We start from the raw sequence: 24,606 nt of genomic DNA, 5'->3' as shown, positions 1-24,606 counted from the left end.
CCTTGCCTACCTTACTGACGATCTGATAAGGTCTAATATACCTCGGACTGAGTTTCCACTTCTTGCCGAATCTCATAACACCCTTCATGGGTGACACTTTCAGGAATACCCAATCACCAATCTGGAACTCTAAGTGTCGACGTCGATTATCTGCATATGATTTATGTCGACTCTGAGCTGCTAATAACCGTTCCTGAATGAGTTTCACTTTATCAACTTCTTGCTGAATCATATCTGGGTCAATTAACTTAGTTTCGCCAACATCGAACCAGCCAATCGGTGACCTGCACTTCCCCGCCATACGAGCCTCATACGGTGCCATCCGGATGCTAGAATGGTAGCTATTATTATAAGCAAACTCAACAAGTGGCAAATGATCGTCCCGACCTACCTCTCGAAATCAATAACACGGAGCCCGCAAGATATCTTCTAGCGTACGAATGGTACGCTCGGCCGTCCGTCGACTGAGGGTGGAACGCTGTGCTAAGACTCACCTGGGTCCCCAATCCTTCCTGAAATGATCTCCAGAAGTTAGCTGTAAACTGGGCACCTCTGTCGGATATAATAGATGTGGGAACTCCGTGAAGTCTTACTATCTCCTTAATATATAACCTTACATAGTCCTCAGCTGAATAAGTAGTCCTGACTGGAAGAAAATGGGCTGATTTTGTCAGCCTATCTACAATAACCCATATGGAATCATACTTTAACCGAAGTCCATATTAATTACTTCCCACTTCCAAGTCGGAATCTCCATCTCCTGTAACAATCCACTCGGCTTCTGATGTTCAATCTTAACCTGTTGGTGATTTGGGCACTGAGCAACAAACTCTGCTATGTTCCTCTTTATACCATCCCACCAGTACAAGCATCTGAGGTCATGATACATCTTTGTTGACCCCGGATGAACGGAATAACGGGCATAATGTGCCTCTCCCATAACCTGTCGCCGCAGCTCTGCAACCTCAGGTACACATAATCTGCCCCTATGTAGTAGTACTCCATCAGGTGTAATCTCGAATGGGGTCTTCTCCCTTTCAAGGGTTGTATCCCTATACCGTGCCAAAACAGGGTCCTCATATTGGCGTCGCTTTACCTCTTCCAAAATAGAGGATTCAAAGAACCTCTCGGACAGAAACCCCAGTATCTCCAGAATCGGCCAGACGGACTCCAAGACTAGCTAGCTGATAAATCTCACGGACCATTTCTTTTCTTTCTGGTTGCACGTCTGTCAAGCTGCTCATAGACTTACGGCTGAGTGCATCTGCTACAACATTGGCTTTCCCAGGATGATATAAAATGTCAACATCATAGTCTTTCAAAGAACTCTAGCCATCTCCTCTGTCGCAAATTCAGCTCCTTCTGCTTAAAGATATACTGGAGGCTTTTGTGATCCGTATAAATATCAACATGGAAGCCATATAGATAGTGTCTCCATATCTTCAAGGCATGAATTACCGCTGTTAGCTCCAGATCGTGAGTAGGATAATTTCTTTCGTGCTTTCTGAGCTGCCGGGAGGCATAGGCTATAACTCTGCCATGCTGCATTAATACACAACCTAACCCAACACCGGAAGCATCACAATAAATGACATAACCGTCTGGTCCCTCAGGGAGAGTCGAACCGGAGCCGTAGTCAACTTTTCTTTCAAAGAATCGGAAGCTTCGTTCACAAGCATCGTCCCACCGGAACTTAGTCGCCTTCTCGCGTTAGCCTCGTTAAAGGCACCGAAATCGAAGCAAACTTCTCCACAAATCTCCCGTAATATCCCGCTAACCCCGAAAACTACGTACCTCGCAGGTATCGTAGGTCTAGGCCAAGTCTTTACGGCCTCAATTTTCTGTGTATCCACCCGAAAGCCATCAGCTCCGATAATATGCCCTAAGAATGCTACTGAAGTCAACCAGAATTTATATTTAGAGAACTTAGCATACAATTTCTGGTGCTGGAGCACCCCAAGTGCCGCCCTCAGATGATCTGCAAACTCCTCTTCTGATCGTGAATAGACCAGGATATCATCAATAAATACAATCACGAACATATCTAGGAACGGCTTGAATACTCGGTTCATCAGGTCCATAAACACTGCTGGAGCATTGGTCAGCCCAAAAGACATCACCCTAAACTCATAGTGCCCGTATCGGGTCCCGAATGCGCCTTTGGAATATCCGCCTCTCTTACCCGCACCTGGTGGTAGCCTGACCGCAGGTCTATCTTTGAAAAACACTTAGCACCCTGCAACTGGTCAAATAAATCATCGATCCTGGGGAGGGGATATTTATTCTTTATAGTCACCTTGTTCAGCTGCCTATAATCAATACACATCCATAGCGACCCATCTTTCTTTCTCACGAACAATACCGGCGCTCCCCAAGGTGATGTGCTGGGCCTGATGAAGCCCTTCTCTAATAAATCCCTCAGCTGCTCCTTTAGTTCTTTCGATTCTGCAGTGCCATTCGTAAGAGGAATAGATATGGGGCCGAGTATCTCGGCAACAAATCTATAGTGAACTCTATCTCCCGCTTAGGAGGAAGACCTGGAAGTTCATCTGGAAATTCATTGACTACCGGGACTGACTGAAGATCGGTGCCTCTGCTTTCAAGCATGCACACGAACCAAATGATAGATATACCCCTTTCTAACCATCTTCCTCGCCTTGAGGTATGAAATAGACCCCTCGGCGAGGTTGTATTTCCCGTCCACTCTATAATTAGTTCTCCTGGGAATTGGAAGTGAACTACCTTCTTCTGACAGTCAACGTTGGCATAACAAGAAGCTAGCCAATTCATACCCATAATAACATCGAATTCAGTCATATCTAGCTCTATCAGATCCACTTTGGTGCAACGGCCACATATAATTACCGAACAATCTCTATATACCTGCCTTGCTATAACAGAATCTCCTACCGGGATAGCTACCTCGAACGGTTCTATCGGTTCAGGTTTTATCCCAATTCTACTAGCAACAAGGGGAGAAATATATGATAAAGTAGAGCCTGGGTCTATCAATGCATATACATCTCGGGAGAAGATCAATAGTATACCTGTAACCACATTTGGTGACGCCTCCTGATCCTGTCGGCTAGCCAAGGCATATATGCGATTCGAGGGATCGCTAGAACTGGAAGCTTCGCCACGACCTCTACCGCGGCCTGCTGGTGTCGGCATACCCCGCCCCATGGGCGCATAGCTGCGAAGAGGAAGATGAACCAAAGAACCGACCCGCAAAGAGGCCGAGCCGCACCACCTGGACCACCCCTGTACGGACACTCTCTCATAACACGGCCTTGACGGCCACAAGAAAAACAAACACCCGTAGTACGATAACACTCCCCTGGATGATACCTCCCACAGTGAGAACACCGAGGCATGGATGGCCTCGATCGACCGGACCTCTCGTTCACCTCGCGAACCCGAAGCCCCGGAGCTCGACCGCTCCCCGAGTACCCTGTACTATCGGATCTCCTACCCGTGAACTGTGGAGGTATACTCCGTGCTGGCTGAGAAGGATATCTACCATACTGCTGCTGAGGCTGCCCGCCTCGAAACTCGCCGTATCACCTAGTCGCTCTAGCTCCCTTACGCTGACCCCTGTCACGATCTCTGTCGGGCTGACGCCCTCTATGTCGATCCTCCATCCCCTGTGCATAGGCCTGCACTCGAGCAATATCCATACCGGGCTGAGAAGCCATTATCATGTAACTATCAACCAAGTAATGATCCAGCCCCCTAACATAATGGTGTACTCTGTCAGCTATATCAGCCACAATAGTAGGCGCATGTCTAGCCAAAGAATCAAACTCGAGGCTATAATCCCGAACACTCCCGCCATTCTCGCCTCGATGTAGGAATCTATCAACTCTCGCTCGCCTATCTCCGAGGTAGGAAGTGGCCAAGAAAGGCCTCTGTAAACTCATCCCACACTGCTGGGGGAGCACCCTCGCCCCTAGATAACTCTCAGGACTCATACCAATTAACGGCTACATCACGCAACTGATATGAAGCCGGGCCGACGTACTCCGGCCTCTCGTAAGCTCTAATTATCCTCAGCGTGCGCTGCATCTGTCGGATAAACTCCTGGGGATCCTCCCCGGGCTTTGACCCGTAGAACTCTGGGGGATTACAAGTCAAGAAATCACGAGCCCTCAGACTATCATGTCTGTCCGCATAATCACCTCCTAATCCGTGCCTGCGAGTCTGCCCCGCCACTAGTCTGGTCAGCAACTGGACCGCATCTCTCATAGCCCTATCCTCCGCCCCTGGCTGAGGAGCTGGAGGCTCGGGTACTGGAACCTCAGGAGCTGGCGGTGGAGCCGCCCCCTGATCTGCAGCTGCCGCTGCCCCAAGCTCCTCCGGTAGTGGCGGTGTGCAGCTTCGTCGACGGAAGCACAACCTCGGTGGCACGGCCGAGCACGGGCCCTAGTAACTCTCCAGGCCTGGCTAGTCTCTCCAGCCACTGCCTTGCCCTTCTGGGCAGCTGTTGCTTTCCTTGGAGGCATCGTTGTAAATATTACAATCCGTTAGGGAGGAATTATTCTGATAATACAGCTCTATCGCACGATCTAGAGTAAGAAGGAAAAATAACTTCCTAAATGTCCTGTAGCTTCCTGTTTATAGATGTGGTGCACAACACACCGATAAACAAGGCTCTACCAGACACGGTCTGTAGACACTCCGAGGACGAACCGCTCTGATACCACTTTTGTCACGACCCAACCCCGTAGGCCGTGACTAGTGCCCGAGCTAGACACTCGTACACACTTGTTACCATAGTCAGTCCACAACTAGCATACTAAGAACTTATACATATATGAAGGCAAGACGTCGCCCCAAAGCTATCACATATATATATATATATATATACATATCGCAGTCACATACATATATACGTATCACATAAGCCGGCAAGGCTATCATAACATACAAAAGATCCCAAAACATATATACATACGCAAGCCGATAAGGCTGCCACGGCGAAGAGGACCGCCCAAAACGTAAATCATACGGACACAACTGAACAGTAACTATTCACAACCCACATATGTCTACGCACCCCAAGAGTAACAACGAGAATCATATGATGGGGCAGGCCCCGTCGTACCCCCTAAACGTATATATATATATATACAACGAAAGTGTCCGTACCAAAGTATAGGCTCCGGAACAAGGAGCGCTCCAAGATAAGGAATAGATATCCTAAGTCGGCGGATCACCAAAGCGAGCGTGCGTACTGCGGCATGAAACGCGGTACAGAAGAAGAAAGGGGTCGAGACGGAATATGTACCGAGTATGTAAAGCATGAAATACGAGAACCGGATCATAACCGAAATAAGCGTTACAGAGACAAGTACAATAACCAGAATACCAAAATGCTTACTTTTGAAACACAAATCATGCATATCAATAGTATAAAACATATCCGGCCCATTGTAGGACTCGGTGAACATGGTCGCCACCCCGTCTTTGGCGCCATAACACATCATACTCCAAAACACAGCATAACTCCGTAACACAGCATAACTCCGTAGCACAAAGATAACTCTGTAACACATCATAACGCCATAACACATCATAACACCATAACACATCATAACACCATAACACATCATAACACCATAACATATATATATATATATACTGTACCCGGCCCTCTAATGAGGGACTCGGTGAAAGATATAGCAACAGAATGCACAAGCAGAGTAATGAGTAATCATATGCATATAAGTCATATTTGAGACTCAATAGATAAGTAGACTAACCAACGCTCGAGGGTTAAGACGATAGTCATGCTAAGTTCTTTCTAAATCGTCATTAGGACTATATTAAGGAAAGTCTCGGGATCATAGACACGTATCAAACCAATCCGAGCTCCGCTTAGGAAAGTTACGGACATTATTCGTTATAGAATCCTCTACGAACGTATCAAAGCAATCCGAGCCCGTTTATGAAAGTTAGGGACATTATTCATTATAGAACCCTTTAGGACTAGGATCTCTTTATGCACCATGTACTATCCAATCATACAAAGACTCGAGGGCAATAGCCCGACTATATTAAGAATGCTAACATCAAGAAGTGAATAAGAATCGTAGACATGCTCGGAACTTATGAATAGAGTTACCCCAAAGCTCGTATCGTATCTTACTTACATCTAAGACATGCCAAAAGAAAGAAGGGATAGGCTTTACATACCTTGTTCGCTTCCTAAGCTAATCCGAACTTAAGTCTCGGGCTTCTCAAGATCTACAACAACGTTAGTGGATACCAAACATTAGCTATAGGTACTTAAGGATCCAATCCTAAGTTAGCACTTCATTTATAGAAATTCGGGTAGCATTTCCTTTATAAATTCAACAACCCCGAGAATTCAACTCAGCCAAATCATCAACAACAATACCAACAATCATATTAACAACATCAACAATTAATTCAGAACGTATTCCAACGTTAGCAATCTTCTTCCACATAGTTCGACGGCATTTCATTTACATTCAGATCAACCACATATAACACAACCCGCAATCTTCCAACTCAATAAAACAACAACAACGCATTCCTCGCTTCCAAATTCTTGAACTATACCAACAACCACACGTTAACAACATTATTCACACAAATACAAGAAATGTTATTAACATCATATTAGCTTCTACAACAGCCCAAAAATAATTACAACTCCAACTTGAACCATTAAACCTTCATTTGCATCATAGAATCCACAACAACAACAACAAAAAATACTAAGTAAATTTAGTTCATCACTCCTACACAAACAACTCCTACACGGCTCCACACCAACACATATGGTTCCATGAATTTCATCCATTTCTACACACTACAACATGCACAAACCATCCATAACACATGAAAGAGGAGATTAAATCTTACCTTTACCCCTTAGCTTTCCAACTTGACTAGGGTTTGTAAATTGCAACAACGAATGTTTTGATTGCTTCAACAACTACTTCACGTTACTAAGGACCTTCCAATTGGTTGGAATACTGAAGAAAATTATTTTTTGATCAAGATTTTTGGACATCAAATTCGGCTAGCCATGGCCGAAAGTTTCTCCTATTTTCTCCAAGTTTCTTGAGTTGTGAATATGATGAATTGTCTTGCTTGTCATCACTTATCTATATATATATATATAGCCCCTACAAATACAAGGTGGACACATGCCCCACTCATGGCTTAAGGCAATCAAAATTAGCCAAGCCATGGGTGGGAGCCCACACAAGCCACACGGCCACTTGTGGCTTTTCATGAAATATTTTTCTTAACTTCTAATTCCTAATTTTTCCTTAATATTTCCACACCAATAAAATTTATAAGCAACTTGTGCATTAAACAAAATCGAAAAATATCCTTGTCCTTAACTTATCGCAATTAGCTTAAAATATCCCAATGTACAAAATACGGGATATAACAGCACGACACAAGAAGAAGCTAGTTCCGGGCTTCAAAGGGCCATAAATGTTAGTCATGTGGGTGTCACATAGTGAATTTCAAAAATTGACCCGCGAATAGTGATTTGGGGGGGGGGGGGGGGGAGGATGTGGATTCTAGGACGAGATTTTTGATTGTGCAAACAAAGTAACATAATTGAAGTTGAAAAGACAGCGATGCTACATATAAGATGCGTATGAATACTTTTAATGATGTGAAGTCTTTTGAAGAAAACTGAATGAATATAATCCAAGCATACAATATATATCACACTGTATGTTAAGAATATTTGGCTAACTTAACTAATTTAATACGCTGAAAGAGAGATATTCGGAAAAATTATCATTGATTTGGCGTATTAAGTTTTTACCCTAAAAGATATATAACAATTGAACTTGACTTGATTCTTTGAAGCCCTTTTGTTACGTTACTAAAAAGAAAGAAAAAAAAAAAAAGGAGAATTATGTTTATTCAAGCTTACATTTTGAGGTTTGAAGCTGCTCTTATTTTATTTTATTATTGGCAAACTCTATAAGCTATCTCAGAAGATAATTTCCCATTATCCTAGTTTCTTTTGGAAATAATTCCATCATTGAAATACTTGTATTACTTTCCAAAAACAACTGAACCATTTGATAAATGCAGCTAGATATGCCCTTTTGAACCATATATATATATATATATATATATATATGACAATTTAGTTTAATAAACATTATTTCCTCCTCTATCCAAACTAGAATCAAACAAAATTCAATCTCAAACGAATCCAGTCTTTTCTAACTAGGTTAGGGAAGTAACTCTCACTAATTCAATTGTTAAATGTTTCCAAACAAAGTAATGAAAGAAGAATACTTCAAATGTGGTTTGACCTGCTGACTAAAATGATATCATCATCGCAACTTAGGTGGCAGAAAAGAAATATGAAAGACTTCTTGAGAATCATTTCTTAGTAAATACTGGTGATTTGATATGATAATGATAGACTTAGTTTATCATCATGATTGGGTAGCATCATCACAGCTAGCATGTTTGATTTAACTCAATCGATGCATACATACAGGTGACAGTAGGGGCGTCCAAGCAAAATTGAAAAATCAATTCGAATTAAATTAATCGATGAAAAACAAAATTTATTGTTAGTTCTATTTGGTTAAGTGCTAATATATATATTTTGTTGGTATTAATCAAGAAAAGGTCTAACCGTAATCGAAACAAACTATCAATCATATGTATCATTTTCTTAAAATTTTCATTTCAAAGAAATTGTATATTTTTTAAAACATAATACTGCTTTTAAAGTCTGAATTCGTTATATATGCGCGGTTATCTGAAGAAATAAGTTCACCTAGATAAGAAAATAAAATGGCATGCTTCCTCCATAATTTTAAAATGTCTTATATGAAAAAAATTCTGTTAACCAAAATAACGAATTACTCTACTTGATAAGATATTTCAAGATTATGATTTACAAGGATAAAAATCAAGATCCTGCGAATTTGGGAACATGTTCGCTTTATTCCTTTCAAACTCCAGATACATAATGCACTTCAGTTCTTTGAATCTTTGTCTAGCTACTAGCTATAGGCTCTCTGTGCATAGGTATTAGGTTTCCCTCTCGTAGAGAATATATACTACTCTCTCTACATATATAGGAATAGGGTTTCCTTTTCTTGTGAAATCTCTTTTCTTTCATAATCAATTGTTGTAACATCTCATATTTTGGTGATGAATCATCATGTCCCATCTCCTACCCCTCCAATCAAGATATCAAAGGAATAGTTGTGGCTTAATGCATATACAGCGCCTGAAGTTATTTTTTTTTTCATTTTGGCACTTTAACTAAGTATTATTCCTATTAAACCCTTGAACTCGTCCTCAAGTGTATCTATCAAACACAATCTGACTTACATAATATTTTATCTTCAATGTAGCAACATGCTAATATATATTCTAATTTAATTATGCCTTTTTTTTAGCTAAAATTAACAAAGAATTGAGAGGGGGGAAACGAGTAAGCTCTTAATTAAGCTGGCAGTGGAAGAGCAGAACCAACAGAAACCGACACATCCATGACCTAAAGAATAACTTACCACTCGTCTAAAATATTACTTCACCTTCATTACTACAATTTAATTTTTGCTTCTAATAAAATCGATTTAGAGGGTTTGATAGACACACTTTGGGCATTTAGTTCGGGGATTCATAGGAACAATCTTAATTGAAAGCGAAAAATGAAAAAAGAGACAAGTTTATATGACTGCATATGCATTAAGCCTTATCTATTTTTGTTTTCTTTTTTCTTTTTGCTTTTTGCTTTTTCCTTGAACTATCTTGTCCCATATTACTTCTTCGAGACACACATACCCCATGTTTCACTATTTCTCTTCCACTACCCTTTTTAATTTGTCAGCAAAAGGGGACTGTATTCCAGTTGCTATGACTTTTCATTTTTTCGTTTTAACAAAGAAAAGAAAAGAATATTATGGAACTTGCATTGCCATTTCAGAATTTTCCACAGTAAATAGAAACGGAACTTTTCTAATGGAGAGATCATTGAATATCATTTTTTTGCGCGGATTGCCCTTCATTTGGGATGGTCTTTAATTTTTGCCCTTCAAATTGGCGGTTTTAATTTTTGCCCTTCGCCTAATTTCCCGAGGTTGTGGGTTCGAATCTCAGTTCAGTTTAAAAAAAAAAAAATCACAAGGAAGATGTTTGGATTAGCAAGATAGAATTTTGCAAAATTCTGCCTTGCGAATTTTTTTAAAATTTTTGACTTAGAGGGGGTTCGAACCCGAAATCAAGGAATTTTTAGCGAAGGGCAAAAGTTAAAGACCACCAATTTGAGGGGTAAAAATTAAATACCACCCCCAGTGAAGGGCAATCGTGTAAATTGCCCATTGAATATTACGCCAAAACGGTGGGGTGAGAAAATATGACAATGGCCCATGCAGGTCTCGAACCTGCGACCTTCGCGTTATTAGCACGACGCTCTAACCAACTGAGCTAATGGGCCTTGTTGTGTACTTTGTCAGTCCCAAAATACTTGTCGTCCTTACTAAAAAATACTTGTCTCAAATACTTATCATTTTATTAAACCAAGATAAATTAAGTAGTTTCTTTACCCTTGAATTGATTACGTCAATAGGCTGATTTTGTGAGTTCACATACCAACATTTAAGAGGTTCTCATATTGAGGAGAGATAATATGATAAAGATATGTTAAGAGGGTAAAATAGTCAAAATGCCACCCTTATAAATGCTTTCTTAAGGGGCATGTAAATGAAAAATGCGACAAGTATTTGGAACAGCGGGAGTAGTATATAACGGAGACTCTTCATATTTTATCACAGACATAGGTGGAACCCTATATGTAAAGAACCAAAGCCGCGTGTGAAACTGAAGTTTTCGGAAAAGCGGAAGCCATGAAGAGTAATGAGCCTCGTTCAACATCTTCTTGTGCAGCTTGTAAGTTCTTGAAGAGAAGGTGCACTCCCAATTGCCAATTTGCACCATATTTCCGGTCAGACGAGCCCAAGAAGTTTGCGAACGTGCACAAGGTGTTTGGAGCTAGCAACGTGATCAAGATCCTGAATGAAGTACCACATGACCAGCGAGAGGACACTGTCAACTCGCTGGTCTACGAGGCTGAGGTGAGGCTCAGGGACCCGGTTTACGGTTGCATTGGAGCCATAGCGTCTTTGCAGCAGAAGATGGCGGAGTTACAACATGATCTGATGGTTACTAGATCTCATCTTGCTTACTATGAAGCCAAGCCTAGCAGCACAGCTTCTTGTTCATTCTTGGATTATGATCCTCTCAATGCCAACATGCCTTCTGTTTTTGTGGACACTTCGGTGTCTGGTGGATTCTTGGATAGCTTCAGCCAGAATATCTTTAACATGGACCAAAGTGGATCCACCAATGAATTTGGCCAATTCCCATTTCCATGATCACTCCATTGTGTTTACGCATTTCCTTGTATATACAAAAAGGAAGCGGCTCATGAAAGGTAATTTTCTTTGTTTTTCTACATGGTATGATTTGCCTAGTAAATGAAAGACTAATTTAGTCATTTGCTTTTCTGATTAACGGCTATAGCCACGTTTTCTTTTATTCTTGGAGTGTTAAGCCCATAAAAAGTCTGTGCACCTCATATTCAGAATACTCACATGGCGGAGCAATTAACACGTATTTATATCACGTATTTATATCCGCGAGATTATTTGATTGTAAGGTGTTCCCATATCTATCATTTTCTGACTCAGGTGCACGAACAACGCACAAAAGTTTCGAAAATCACAAGTGCTTTGAGCTATTCCATTTTCCAAAAAGTAAAAAGGATACCAAACTCGACAAGGAGCCCGTTTGGATTGGCTTATAAGTTGCCTATAAGCTATTTTCAGCTTTTTTTGAGTGTTGACTGTAGCTTGACTTAAAGTTTTTTGCTTAAAAATAGTTCAAAAAACTAATTGGGTTTGTTTGACTTAACTTATCTAAAGCTTATAAGCTGAAAACAGCTTATAAGCCAAAAAAATTAAGTTGGACTGCACCAACTTATTTTTTTTTTGGCTTGTAAGCTGTTTTTTTTAAGCCCATCCAAACAGGCTCAAGGATATGTTTTGAGCTCGACTTTCTGATATGATTGATACAGAAAAATATGAAGCAATACATATTCGAAGAAATTGAACGTGTTTTCTAAAGAGAAATCACGAAAATATCATAACCTAGGACAAATTCAAGTGCGATAAATGACAATCAACAAATTTGCGAGGTAGGATCATACATCAACATTGATTCCATATCACGACTTATACAATGTTTTTACACAAACTAAGTTAGGATTATACTCTAGTAGCACTTAAAATATTAATAAAGTATTTCTTAGATATTCGATAACTGAAGCTCCACAGAGATAAATCCACAAGTATCCAGCAGCTTCTGAGAAGCACAGTAATAGTTAAGCTGCTGGTACAAAGGAAACAGAGTTCTTTTATTGGGTTGTCTGAAACTCCGTCCCAACTTGTTAGTTCCTGCATTATCCAGTAATGTACCCACCATGTGATAGAATCCTGCCAAGCTTCAGTGCCCTACCCCAGCAACGATACAACAGTAAGCCTGGAACCGGGCTTACAACATCAGTCCTTTTTCTCAAAGATGAAACCCGTGTTTCAATTCTTTGCCAGCATGCAATGACCTGCTTGATGGAGCAAATAGATGAGCCTCAAGGTGAACTTTTCACACGCTCGAAATATCTTTTTTTCACCTTACAAAATGACAAGTTACCATGCAACAATTTACAAGCAACTAAGTGAATTAACCTTTGCTCAGCAATGGACTTCATTGATTGTCCTTTGGAATGCAACTTGCTGCCAATAACTACGGCTTTTTAGATGTGAGATATGACCCTTAGGCCTAACCTAACCCCAAAAGCTAGTTCATGAGGGGAGGATTTACCAAATCCATATAAGCAGGCCACCAATCCATTCCCCAACAAATGTGGGACTCTAACCCACTCCAACATTAGAAAATACGCTAAAAACGGAAGTGTAAGCAACATTAACATTATTGAGATTGCATACTTATCCAATTGCTAATCATTAGGTAAACAAGAAAAGTTGAAGATCTTCCTATCAAGTTAAAGTAGTAGTTAAAAAAGGACATAGAGAAATACTTCATACTATGTCCCATGAGCAAGCGAGAGACACGGAAGGACGGAGAATCCTATGCTCAAAAAGTGGTGCAAAGTACCATTGCACTTTCTTTTTCAAGTTAAAATTGCTCAATGTTAGGCCGACTCAACCCTATAGAAATCAGATATCACATTGAATTAACAACAAAGTATATAAAACCGGAGAGTCAAATCAGCCAAATTGTCTAATTCACAGTTTCTGGACATTTGAAAGTAAACACTAAACAAGCAATAAAAGTCAGTGTGCAAAAATCTGGCAAATAAATGGAAACTATAGAATCATAGAGCCATAGCACTGCAACCACTTATGCTTCCCTAAATTTAAGCCCCAGTAGTTGACAATCTCATACATCACGGGGACTTAATAATGTTAACTAGTGGTTCCACAATTTAAATACTAACGCCAGATGGAAGACTGTGGAGCAAAATAGACTGGGATGTATGACAATCTTTTAGCAAAGCCATAAGGCACTATCACTATATCCGGCCAAAAACCAATATCTAGCATTTAACAACTGCAAACTTGAAAGGGCTATACAGTAATAAGAAACACCAAAGGGCAGTGATGTTTTATCTAGAGGTATGATAAACTGATCATGTTCTCATTGAAAGATAAAAGACAGGTTGGTTCAATATCATTGCTGCAGCGTAAACTGGATAAAACAAACTTGTGAGCACACGAGTTCAAAGTTGGGTAAACATTTACCCAAACAGGATGTTTCCAGCTAACCAATTCAACTTACCATGGTTAAATGATTTAATGAAGTAAAATATACATTAATTAACCATGGTTAAGTTATATGTTCAAACACGTCATACATCATTGCTTAGGTGCAAATACCCGCGGTGGCTAAGTTGGCTTACCGGCAAGAGCAGGGTCGATCTTTTGAGCTCTGATAGACCTTCGCCAACATCCTTCGAGTAGAGATACTGCCCTTTTCCAACTTTATTAGCTACTGCTGCTTCAAGTTCTCAGATCTTCTCAATTATCTTCTCACTTCAAAGTAAGCCAGAGCAAAACCTTTTTCACAATTGTATGCTTTAGCATTCCCTTGAGGTATTAAAATCTTGGTCCTTGAAGAGAACATGAAGGATCTAGTGCAAACAATACTTGAACAAAACGATTACGTAATAAGAAAAAACATATTGTATAACACCAACCATGTTATTTCTGGATCAAAATTTTTTCCTGATGTGTTTGTAGCCACATTGTTATTTAAAAAATTAAAAGAAAATTAGTCCATACCAGAAAGATCTAAAACTTGAACAAATCAATCTAGTAATAAATTCTAAAACGCGTAACACGCACAGCATAATACTTCATCTCCTTTTTTAATCTTTCTAACTATTTGTATCAAAATGACATTCCCTTACTTTGGATCAAATTACATTCATAATCCGTATGCATCATCAAACGACTACTTGATGAATTTCCTTTTTAACTAACAAATGCAACAAAACCAAGTCTTTACATTTCAAAAATGCTGCATTCATACATAATAATTATCTCAATCCATCACGACCTAACATTCAATTCATAGAAATCCTTCAATCTCGGACCCATTGTCAATCTCCTTTCACTCATCTCTTTCACAAGTTCCTTAGCTTCCTCGAATCTACTTCGAGTAATCAATTTGGTCGCCAATACACCAAAATTTTCCGCATCCAATTTCAAGTCTCTCCCTGCATTACACCTAACAAACTCAACCGCCAGTTCATAATAATTATACTTCAAAAACGCGTTGATAATATGCGTGTGCGTGCAATACAAAGGCGAAACTCCATCATCCACCATCCTCCTCAACAATGCCAACGCCGCATCCAATTTCCCCGCTCTACACGCGCCTAATACAAGTGCATCATACGTCCTCGTATCCGCCCCTAACTCTTCCTCATCAATCTTTTCCACAACACGAGCAGCAGATGTCAAATTCCCGATGAAACAATAACCCGTCAACAGATAATTATACGCGGTCAAATCGGGACTAATTCCGTCGGATTTCATCACATCCAACACGCGCCACGCTTCATCGAATTCCTCTTTCTTCGTTAGCGCGTTAATTATAGGATGAAACGTGGCATTGTTTGCTGCCGCGTGTCCTTCACTCACCATTACTTCAGCAACGCGCGTGGCTTCCTTAATACAGTGCATTTTCGATAGACGCGCGATTAGACAATCGTAAGAGCATTTTCTAGCGAAATTATTTTCTAATTGAGATATTGTATCTAATAGATTGTTAAGTATAGAGAGGTTAGTTGTGGTAATGAATTTGAAGGTGTTGTTTGTGTTGAAGAAACCATCGAGCACGCGCTTGTTGAGAAGGTGACCGACAGTTTCGAAATTTCCTTCACGGCCAGCTTGGTTGATGCGCGTGTCGTAGTAAGTGCAACTGGGAATGCCTGGGATAGATGCGAGAGAAGAGAGAAAACGTGACGATTTTAAGGTTGAGAGTTTGCGAAGTGCTAGCATTTCTAGGGTGTTTTGTTCGATGGAGAATTATGGATGATGTAGGAAAGGGGATTCGGGTTGTAGAACCCAGGTGTCGTATGATTTTGAGTGTGTGATTTTGGGTCGTTTAGGGAAGACCCGAAGTCATGCTCCATGTTCGTGGACTGAAGCCCATTTACAACATACTTGGGGAAAGATGGGGGTCATTCGCACAAATGTTCTATCTCGGAGTACTCTTTAATTTTTGCTCTTTAGTATTTTTGGCACGGCAGAATTCGCTCCGTATAATTTCTGTTTAGCATCTAAGATATGTATTATAACATACACACAAATTATGCCGGATAAGATGAAATTTTCAACACTCAACATAATATGAAAAACGATATAGTTTTAGATTTCGCTTGGCATAGTTTACGTTTAACTACGACATATGTATCATAACATCCACACAAATTGTGCCGGACAAGACAACTTTCAACACTCAACATAATCGGAAAAGTACCACAAAATGTATGTCGCATAACTCAATTCCCACATAATTTATGCCGAGCGAGGTAAAAGTTCAATTACTGAAGATAAAATGTTACAAAAATAATGCCTTGAGAAGCAGGTCTGAATATTTTCATTAAATAAGTAATAGGGCCAAAAATTAAAGACCAGTGCATTCGAAGGGAAATCTGCGCAAAAAAAATTGGAACAATGGAAAAGAGAAATTGATATAAATAGCCACGTATCAAAATAATAGCCTGTAAAAGATATATTTTGTGTATATTATATATAAAATATACATTCTTATTACAAAATAATGTATTTTATATATATATATATATATATATATATATATATATATATATATATATATATATATATATATATATATGTATGTATGTAGAGAGAGAGAGAGATTTGACTAGCAAATGTTATTATTTTTAACCAACCGGTCAAATGTGTAACTTGCTCAATGAGAAAAAGCCACTTTCTAAACCGTTAATTAAACTTTAGGTGGTATGTCAAAAAATTGAGAATTTTACATCCACATGCGTAAAAAGTCTTCTAATTACCACTCTTATAGGTACTTTTAACTAGGGGCGGGCGTTCGTTTTTTCGGTTCAGTTTTTTGAAAGTGGACACCGAACACCGCACTGAATTAATTTGATTCGGTTCAGTTTTTTGAAGTTCGGTTCGGTTTTTTGAAGTTCGGTTCGGTTTTTCTAATTCGGTTTTCGGCTTGTAAAATGGACTTTCTTTACCAGATGGCATGCCATTAAGCTCCTCAATATTCTGCTTCCATTCTGCATTCACCTTCTAGCTGAAGCTTTCTTTTACAAGTTTTAGTATATAAATATGTTTGGTTATTACATGTCCAAAATGCCTCTTGGTTCTTAGAAGTTGATGACACCAATTATTAAACTGAAGGTATGAACTTGGCTAATTAACTTTGATCTCACTTCTCAATATGGTCAAAATTCAAAATAATAAGGGAGAATTGATATGTGAGATGTGACAAATTTCGTGCTAGTTTCCTCCTCTTGCATAGTAAGATTTCCTTTAAGATTTGAACCTTCTTTTTACTTTAAGCACCTTAGTACAAGCAACTTGTTCCCACAACATAAAAAGGAACAATATATGATCCAAGGCACAAAGAGAGAAAATGAATTTTCTTGTATTCAAAACACACTCCAAATGGTGCCACTAAAGATCTACTCTTATAATCACCATTAGTGAGATATGGTGATTATAATCTTTGATCAGATTCTTATAATCACCATTTGTGGCAACTTCAGTCGCCACTAAAGATCTACTCTCTTTTCTTTTTTTTTTTTTAAGTGGCAATTAAAAAAGTCTCCACTGAAGGTTAAAATTCATATTGAGCCTTCAACAAATGTTTCAAAACATGCATAATATGTGTATACTTATACAAAGGATTGAACTTTCAAAAAATCACCGCAAAAACATGTGTAATATGTGTATATTTATACATTGATTGAGAGTCAAGAAATATCTCAAAACATGTATAATAATTTATGATACATTTTCTATACATATACAAACAGGATACATATTCTATACAAAGAATGATACATTTTATATACTAAAGTAACCATCATGGAAAACTTAACAAACTAAAATATATCAACTACAAACTAATAAAATTAGTAAGTATACATTAATCATACATTTATTAAACATAAATGATACGTTAATTATACGTTAATTATACATTTATTATACACATATTATACAATAATGATACAGTTTCTATACGTATGATACATTTTCTATACCTATACAGTAGTGATACATATTCTATATAACAATGATACGGTTTCTATACGTATATGTATGATATATTTTTTATACGTATGATACACTTTCTATATAAGAATGATACAGTTCATATACATATGTTAGAATTATATATATACTTTCTATACAAGAATGATACAGTTTATATATATTTTCTATACAAGAATGATACAGTTTATATACACTTTCTATATAAGAATGATACAGTTTATATATTGTATATGTATGATACATTGTCTAGACATATGATACACTTTCTATACAAGAATGATACAGTTTATACATAAATTATACAATAATGATACATTTTCTATACTTATGTGTGGACTATGTACAATATGTGATTCACTAGTGTATAATCAATGTATAACTAATGTATGATATATGTATAATTAGTGAGTATACAATACATTTATTATATACAAATTACACAACAATGATAGAAACTTATGATACATTTTCTATAGATAGACGGTAGGGACACATATTCTATACAACAATGATACTTTTTTTATACGTATGATACATTTTTGATACATTTTCTATACATAGTTGATCTTTAGTGGCTTTTATTGAACGGAAAAAAAAAATCTTTAGTGGCGACTTTAAGTCCTCTTTTTTTTTTTTTTTTTTTTTTTTTTTTTTGCAGCGGACTTTTAGTGGCGACTTAAAAGTCGCGCTGGCTACACTTGGGGTTTGGAGAAACATGAGCCATCCGGTGGGAATAGTTTGGGCCGGACGGCCCTTTATGTCCTTTTCCCTTGATTTTACCCCTAAAATTAGAAGATCGATTTTCCCCCAAATGTAAGATTAACCCTTAATTTTAGTATCTAAAATTGAAAGAATTGATTTCCCTCCAAAATAAGATATTTCTCTCAGTTTCTTCCTCAATACTCCATCCATCAGCGTATTAGCCATCATCCGTGACATCATTTGCCTTAATCTTGACATTAGTGGCTGGATCTGCTCTGGCACAGGCTCCTGGAGCATCTCCGACAGCTTCGCCAAAGAGTTCAACGTTGTCAGTTGCGTCGTGCCCAATCTCCATGAGCAAATAGTTCAACGATTGGATAGATCCAGTCCTGGCAAATCTCTTTCCCTTATTTTTATGTTTTGTATGGAAATAATTTTTGCATTCTATGGTGAATGGATGGAAATTATGGTGGTTCATGGTGGTTTTGTAGTGGTAGTTTGAAGATGAAAAAGAGTGTATGTTCGGCGTATGTTATTGTATATATGGTGTATGCCATGTGTATATATGGTGTATGTTTATAGCATGTTCTATCTATCACTATACATGCATTGATATACGTATGATATACAAGTACATAAACATACAAGTCTGTGTATAGTTGTATGTTATGTGTATGACATGTATATATCTTGTATTTTTTGTTTATCTGAATATATATACTTGTATGTCATGTGTATTTCAATTGTATGCATTGGCATACAAATGGTATAAAATAATATACAATGATATACAAGTGTACATGGAGAGAAGAAGTTATATAAGCCATGGAAGAAAACTTCGGTGAAAAATCAACTGATAGACCTAGTTATTTGATTTTTTAGTGAAACTCTGGCAATTTCCAGCGGAGAAGTGGGGGATGGGGGAGGAGTAGTGGTAGATGGCGGCAAAGCTGGCGATAAGGATTATTTGAAAGACAAGATATGAAGATTCCAACATTCTTAATTTCCTGAAATTTATTGGAGGTTGTATACATTTTGTTATAAAATTATTGCTAGTTGAAAATATGGTTCTACCGTTGGATAAGGTAATTAAGGGCCTACTTTTCCATTACTAGGTAAATGTCCCATTAAATCTTAGCCTTTTTAATGTGGAGATATCATTTGGATGATCATACCCCTAGACTAAAATACCGAAACCTTTCAAAATTCGAATATACCCGAGCGATTTGAAATACATACCAAAAATATTTCTGGAGTTAGGAATGACATAATTCAAACTTGAGGATATTTTCACGGAATGTCCATGAACGCTTCAAAGAGGTAGCATGAGTGAAATAATTCTTTTCACATTATTTTATTCATGGTATCATGTTCAAACTTCATGATTTTCAATGAAATTTCTACTGGAGTTTAAAAGAGGTATCATGAGTAAATAATTGTTCATATTTAGAAAAAATGTAGATAGAAAATCCCAATAAAATGATTCTTATACAATCAGAGCCTCATTTTCTTTGCTTATCTTGATATTTTGCTGTGATTACTTGCATTTCAATCCTGCTTTGAGTACACTTCTTTTGAGTTGCGGGTCTATCAAAAACAATCTTTCTGCTCCACAAAGGTAAGGGTAAGATCTGCGTACATCTTACTCTCCCCAAATCTCCACTCGTGGAATTACACTGGTATATTGTTGTGTACAATCAGACATTTTATAACTGTCTAACGACATTTCACGAAAAAATAACTAAGTTTTCTTTGATATTGATAATAACGTTATATTTACCTTACTATAATAACTTTGCACCTAACAATAAAATTACAATTTTGTGAATTACATCTATAATAACCTTACCTAATTTATTTCTTTCTTCCGTTGCTAAAAATTATTTGGATAATTTTTATTTTGCACCCGTAATTAATTTTGAGCTATTAAGTTAAACAATTTTCTTAATTTTGTACCCCTAATTAATTTTGAGCTATTAATTTAAATAACTTTTTAGCTATTAATTTAAATAACTTTCTTATCATTTATAGCATTAAAACTTAAAAATATTTTTTTTATTGTATGATTTTTATTTATAACAATTAAATAAGATTTAAATATCAAATTTTGTTGTACTTGTATAATTGTTATGAAATAATATTAAAGTACACGACAACAAAAGATATAGTCAAAGAATCTGGGGGAGAGAGAAATGTCTTTATTACTCTTTCAATTGATGTACTAAACAAATAAAATGAATTGACTTCTTATTTATAGAAGAAAAAAAGTTGTTGCGAGGCTTTTCAGGAAGCTGCTGCGTACATTTTAGAAGCTGCTGACAAACTACCCGGTTGAGCTACTTGCAAGCTACCTGCTTGAGCTACTCGCAAGCTACCTACTTGATTGCAAGCCTGATGATGCTGTTGCAGGACTTTTCAGGGAGCTACTTGCAAGTTGCATGCTTGATTGCAAGTTTATTCAATTTTAAGCTTATTCAGGAGATCGTGCATTTGAATGAACATCCATAATACAATAATTTATAACAATAACAATTAATTACTTTAAAAGATAAAAGAATCAAAACAAACGAAACTATTATAGAGAGGTTTGACCGTGATTACTTATTTTATGTTATTATTCATCAACAATCTATGGAGGAAATAAGATCTCTTGGCCTCTTACAATTTGAGTAAAAGAAAATGTCTTTTTCAGATTTCTTATGTGTAAAAAATGAAAATCTCTTGTAAAAAGATCACTGAACTATCGGAATGGCTCATTTATGCCACTCGCCAATAGTTTGGCTCATTTATGCCATCACTATTTCCAAAACGGCTCATCTATGCCATCGTCATTACCAAAATGGCTCATTCATGCCGTTTTTCATTAACACCGATTTTACAATACCAGATACGACATGTGGCTTCCAATTAAAGGTCCACATTATTTAATTAAACCAGTCTAATTGTAAATTCCAAATTAATAAAAAAAACCTGACCCAAATTAATGAAAAATGACATGAATGAGCCATTTTAGTAACGGCGATGGTATAAATGAGTCAAACTATCGACCAACATACACGGTACCATTTTCATGTCAAAATGACATATTTAAGTCTTTTACGTAAAACTAAAAAAAAATTTATATAAAATAAATATTCATTTCTTCCCAATCTACTTGTATTATATTCTCTGCGTAATATGTTCGTGAAACGTAGAAATGTCAATGCTCAAGGGCTGTTAGAAAATGCCATGAAGCCATGACAAGGAGTCCGGGTTTCTGAGGGCAAAATTTCAATGGTTTTGCCTAAACCAGGAGCCATAATAAAGTTAATTTTTTCATTTGACGGGCTTAATAAGTACTCTCTTCTTTCCATATTAAGTGTCATCTTAATTAAAAAAATTTATCCCATAACAAATATCACATTAAGAAATCAAGATATAAATTATTAGTTTTTTCAATTCTATCCTTAGACAAAAAATGACAAGTTAAAGCAACATTTAAATGATGATTGAAAAAATCACATACTAACTTGATATTGTTGGATTTCCAATGTCAAAAAGTTTACTACTTGTGCATGCTCTAATCAAGAGAAAAAAGTAATTAATTTTTATTATGTAGGGATAATTTAGTAAACTTCACATTACATTATTAATTTCTTAATATGCGTGTTTTTGGCTAAGGTGACACTTATTATGAGACGGAGAGAGTACGTGCAACTCTATTTCCTCCTTATCAAATTATTTATCTCTTTTTTATTTTACACATTTCTTAGGAAATATTACTAATTAAGAAGGATATTTGACTAACTTTACTCTTGTTTATACCAAAATTATAATTTCTGTCCATTACCCTACATGGAATTAATTACGTAATTTGCCAGTAATCCCCAACTAACTAATGCTAAATAGCTCCTAGCTAATTAAATTTTCTTTTAATCGGTAGCTAAATATGATTAGCATGGAACTTTTGTTGTTTAGCTATAAAATTTTGTCTGCAACTAATTTCTTCTTTTCTAGTAGTGTTGAATATTTACCCTATTTATGTATCATCTTCATTAATGAATAAAATTACATTAAAGATAAAATAGGAAAAAATAATTATTAAGTCTTAAACTCTAAAATGATAAATAATTTAAGATAATTATTTTTAATAATCATGATAAATAATTCGAGAATGAGCAAGTAAGTTAAGGATAGATGAGTCATAACAATTGAAGATATCAGGCTGTTCTCTTACTTTCTCTCCCTCAGGGGTCCAAACTTGTTTACATTAAATTTTCGTTACGAGTTCCGAGGCGAAGGGCGTTAATTGCTGCTGTTCACATGCTGTCATAGTTTTTGGCGACACCATTTGAGTCTCCCATGCAAATTTCTGCAAGTAAAAATCCTCCTCGCTGCGCCGTCGTGAATATTACTCAAAAGCTACTACTCCTCGATAACGTTAATTGCAGCGGAATTTGTGGTTCCTGCAGGCTACACGCAAGCACAGAATGTGAACGGGACAATGCAGAAATTTGCATCTTCCTTGAATGTACTCCCTTCGGCTAAATATCTGAGATATTTTTTATTTTTCAAGAGCTAATTCAATTAAGTTAGACCTGAATTTCACTTGATCAATTTAATATTTAAATTAAAATCTAAGTATTATAATTATATAAAAATACTGTAGGTTTACAATTCTTCTCGTATTAATATGATATAAATACAGTCAAGCCTCTCTATAACGGCATCCGCGTATAACAGCACCTCTCTATAACAGCTAAGATTTTTCGAAACCGATTTTTTATGTTATATTTTATTTCTCTATATCAGCATTTTACTTATAACAATAACAACTAACTTTATAATAGTACGCTCTTTGTAAAATTACCCCCCATATAACAACTATTTTTTTTTTTTAGTAATGTAATTATTAATCATCTTTATAAATATAGAATATCTATGATTACCAATAATAAGTTGTATGAATTTTGACCAAATGCTTAATTTGATATTTTGATATATTATATTTATGATAGAATATTACATATGAATACATATGTGAAGTTTGATGCAACACTTCCTATTATTAAAGCTTGCACTGATGAAGAGATTATTGCTTATGTCATTGAATAGAAGAACAAGAGAATATGGAAGTCGCAGACGACAATGGAAGTGTTGATGAAGAACCTCAATCTATTGTTACTTAGACCAGGTTAGAAGATTCAACAGTTCAACTCTTAGATTCCCTTTAAGGGAAAGCAATTCGATACCCATTTGCTGAAAGTTTAGACGCAAATCTTCGTAAATTCAAGCGTTATATCACCACTAAGAGATACAATTATAAATTTCTCCCATCAATCTTGAAAGAATTTAATTTCAAGTACTATAGATTTAAAATGTGTGCCTTAAAACTTAAAACTTTATACATTCAGTAAGAATTTATTGAAATTGTATTAACTTTCTTTAATGTTTTGGTAGTGAAGCATTTATATCTTTGAGATTTAAAATTTAAATAATTTGTTATTTTTTTACAACATCAAAAAATAAAAATAAAAATAAAAGTAGATTTTATGCATTTTTTTGCCAATAACAGCCAACTATTATTTAAATGTCAAATGCTGTTATAGGTGTATACAACAATTCTCTATAGCATTAAAAAAATTTCCCGAAATGCTATTATATATATATGATCTATTATAGAGAGGTTTGACTGTATACATTTTAAAGTGGTTCCTCTTATGGTCCGGCCCTACTCCACACTCCGCGCATAATTGAAGCTTAATACACCAGACTGTTCTTTTTTCATAAATATACATTTTAAAATATTGATAATTTTTTTATATAGTTTGAATTGAAAGAGCAATAAGTGTCACGCAAATTAAAACATAAAGAGTATTACAGTATATGTATGTTTGATTGGGTGAAAAATAATCTTGAGGACTGCTTATTGTAGGATAATTTGTTTGATTTCGTTGCGGAGGAACTTAAGTTTTTTTAAGTACTGTAAGTTTTTTATACCGTCAAGAAAAGCTAGCTCTTTATAACAAGTTTA

The 24,606-nt window shown here is 36.8% G+C and overlaps 2 protein-coding genes and 1 non-coding gene across 3 annotated transcripts; 1 reads left to right on the top strand and 2 right to left on the bottom strand.

Annotated features, from left to right (window-relative positions):
- Positions 1–10,394: 10,394 nt before the first annotated feature.
- Positions 10,395–10,468, bottom strand: TRNAI-AAU (transfer RNA isoleucine (anticodon AAU)). Its single transcript has one exon. It is a non-coding gene; the product is annotated as a tRNA-Ile (tRNA).
- Positions 10,469–10,747: 279 nt separating this feature from the next.
- Positions 10,748–11,594, top strand: LOC132054384 (LOB domain-containing protein 21-like). Its single transcript, XM_059446405.1, has one exon. The coding sequence runs from the start codon at positions 10,878–10,880 to the stop codon at positions 11,403–11,405; it is 528 nt and encodes a 175-aa protein (XP_059302388.1). The 5' UTR covers positions 10,748–10,877; the 3' UTR covers positions 11,406–11,594.
- A 2,898-nt stretch (positions 11,595–14,492) lies between these two features.
- LOC132051600 (pentatricopeptide repeat-containing protein At2g40240, mitochondrial-like) lies at positions 14,493–15,752 on the bottom strand. Its single transcript, XM_059442748.1, has one exon. The coding sequence runs from the start codon at positions 15,612–15,614 to the stop codon at positions 14,661–14,663; it is 954 nt and encodes a 317-aa protein (XP_059298731.1). The 5' UTR covers positions 15,615–15,752; the 3' UTR covers positions 14,493–14,660.
- Positions 15,753–24,606: the final 8,854 nt, after the last annotated feature.

Source organism: Lycium ferocissimum, chromosome 4 (assembly GCF_029784015.1).
Source record: "Lycium ferocissimum isolate CSIRO_LF1 chromosome 4, AGI_CSIRO_Lferr_CH_V1, whole genome shotgun sequence".
NCBI lineage: Eukaryota > Viridiplantae > Streptophyta > Magnoliopsida > Solanales > Solanaceae > Lycium > Lycium ferocissimum.
Note: the sequence above shows the minus strand (reverse complement) of the source record. Positions and strands in the feature narration are given on the sequence as shown.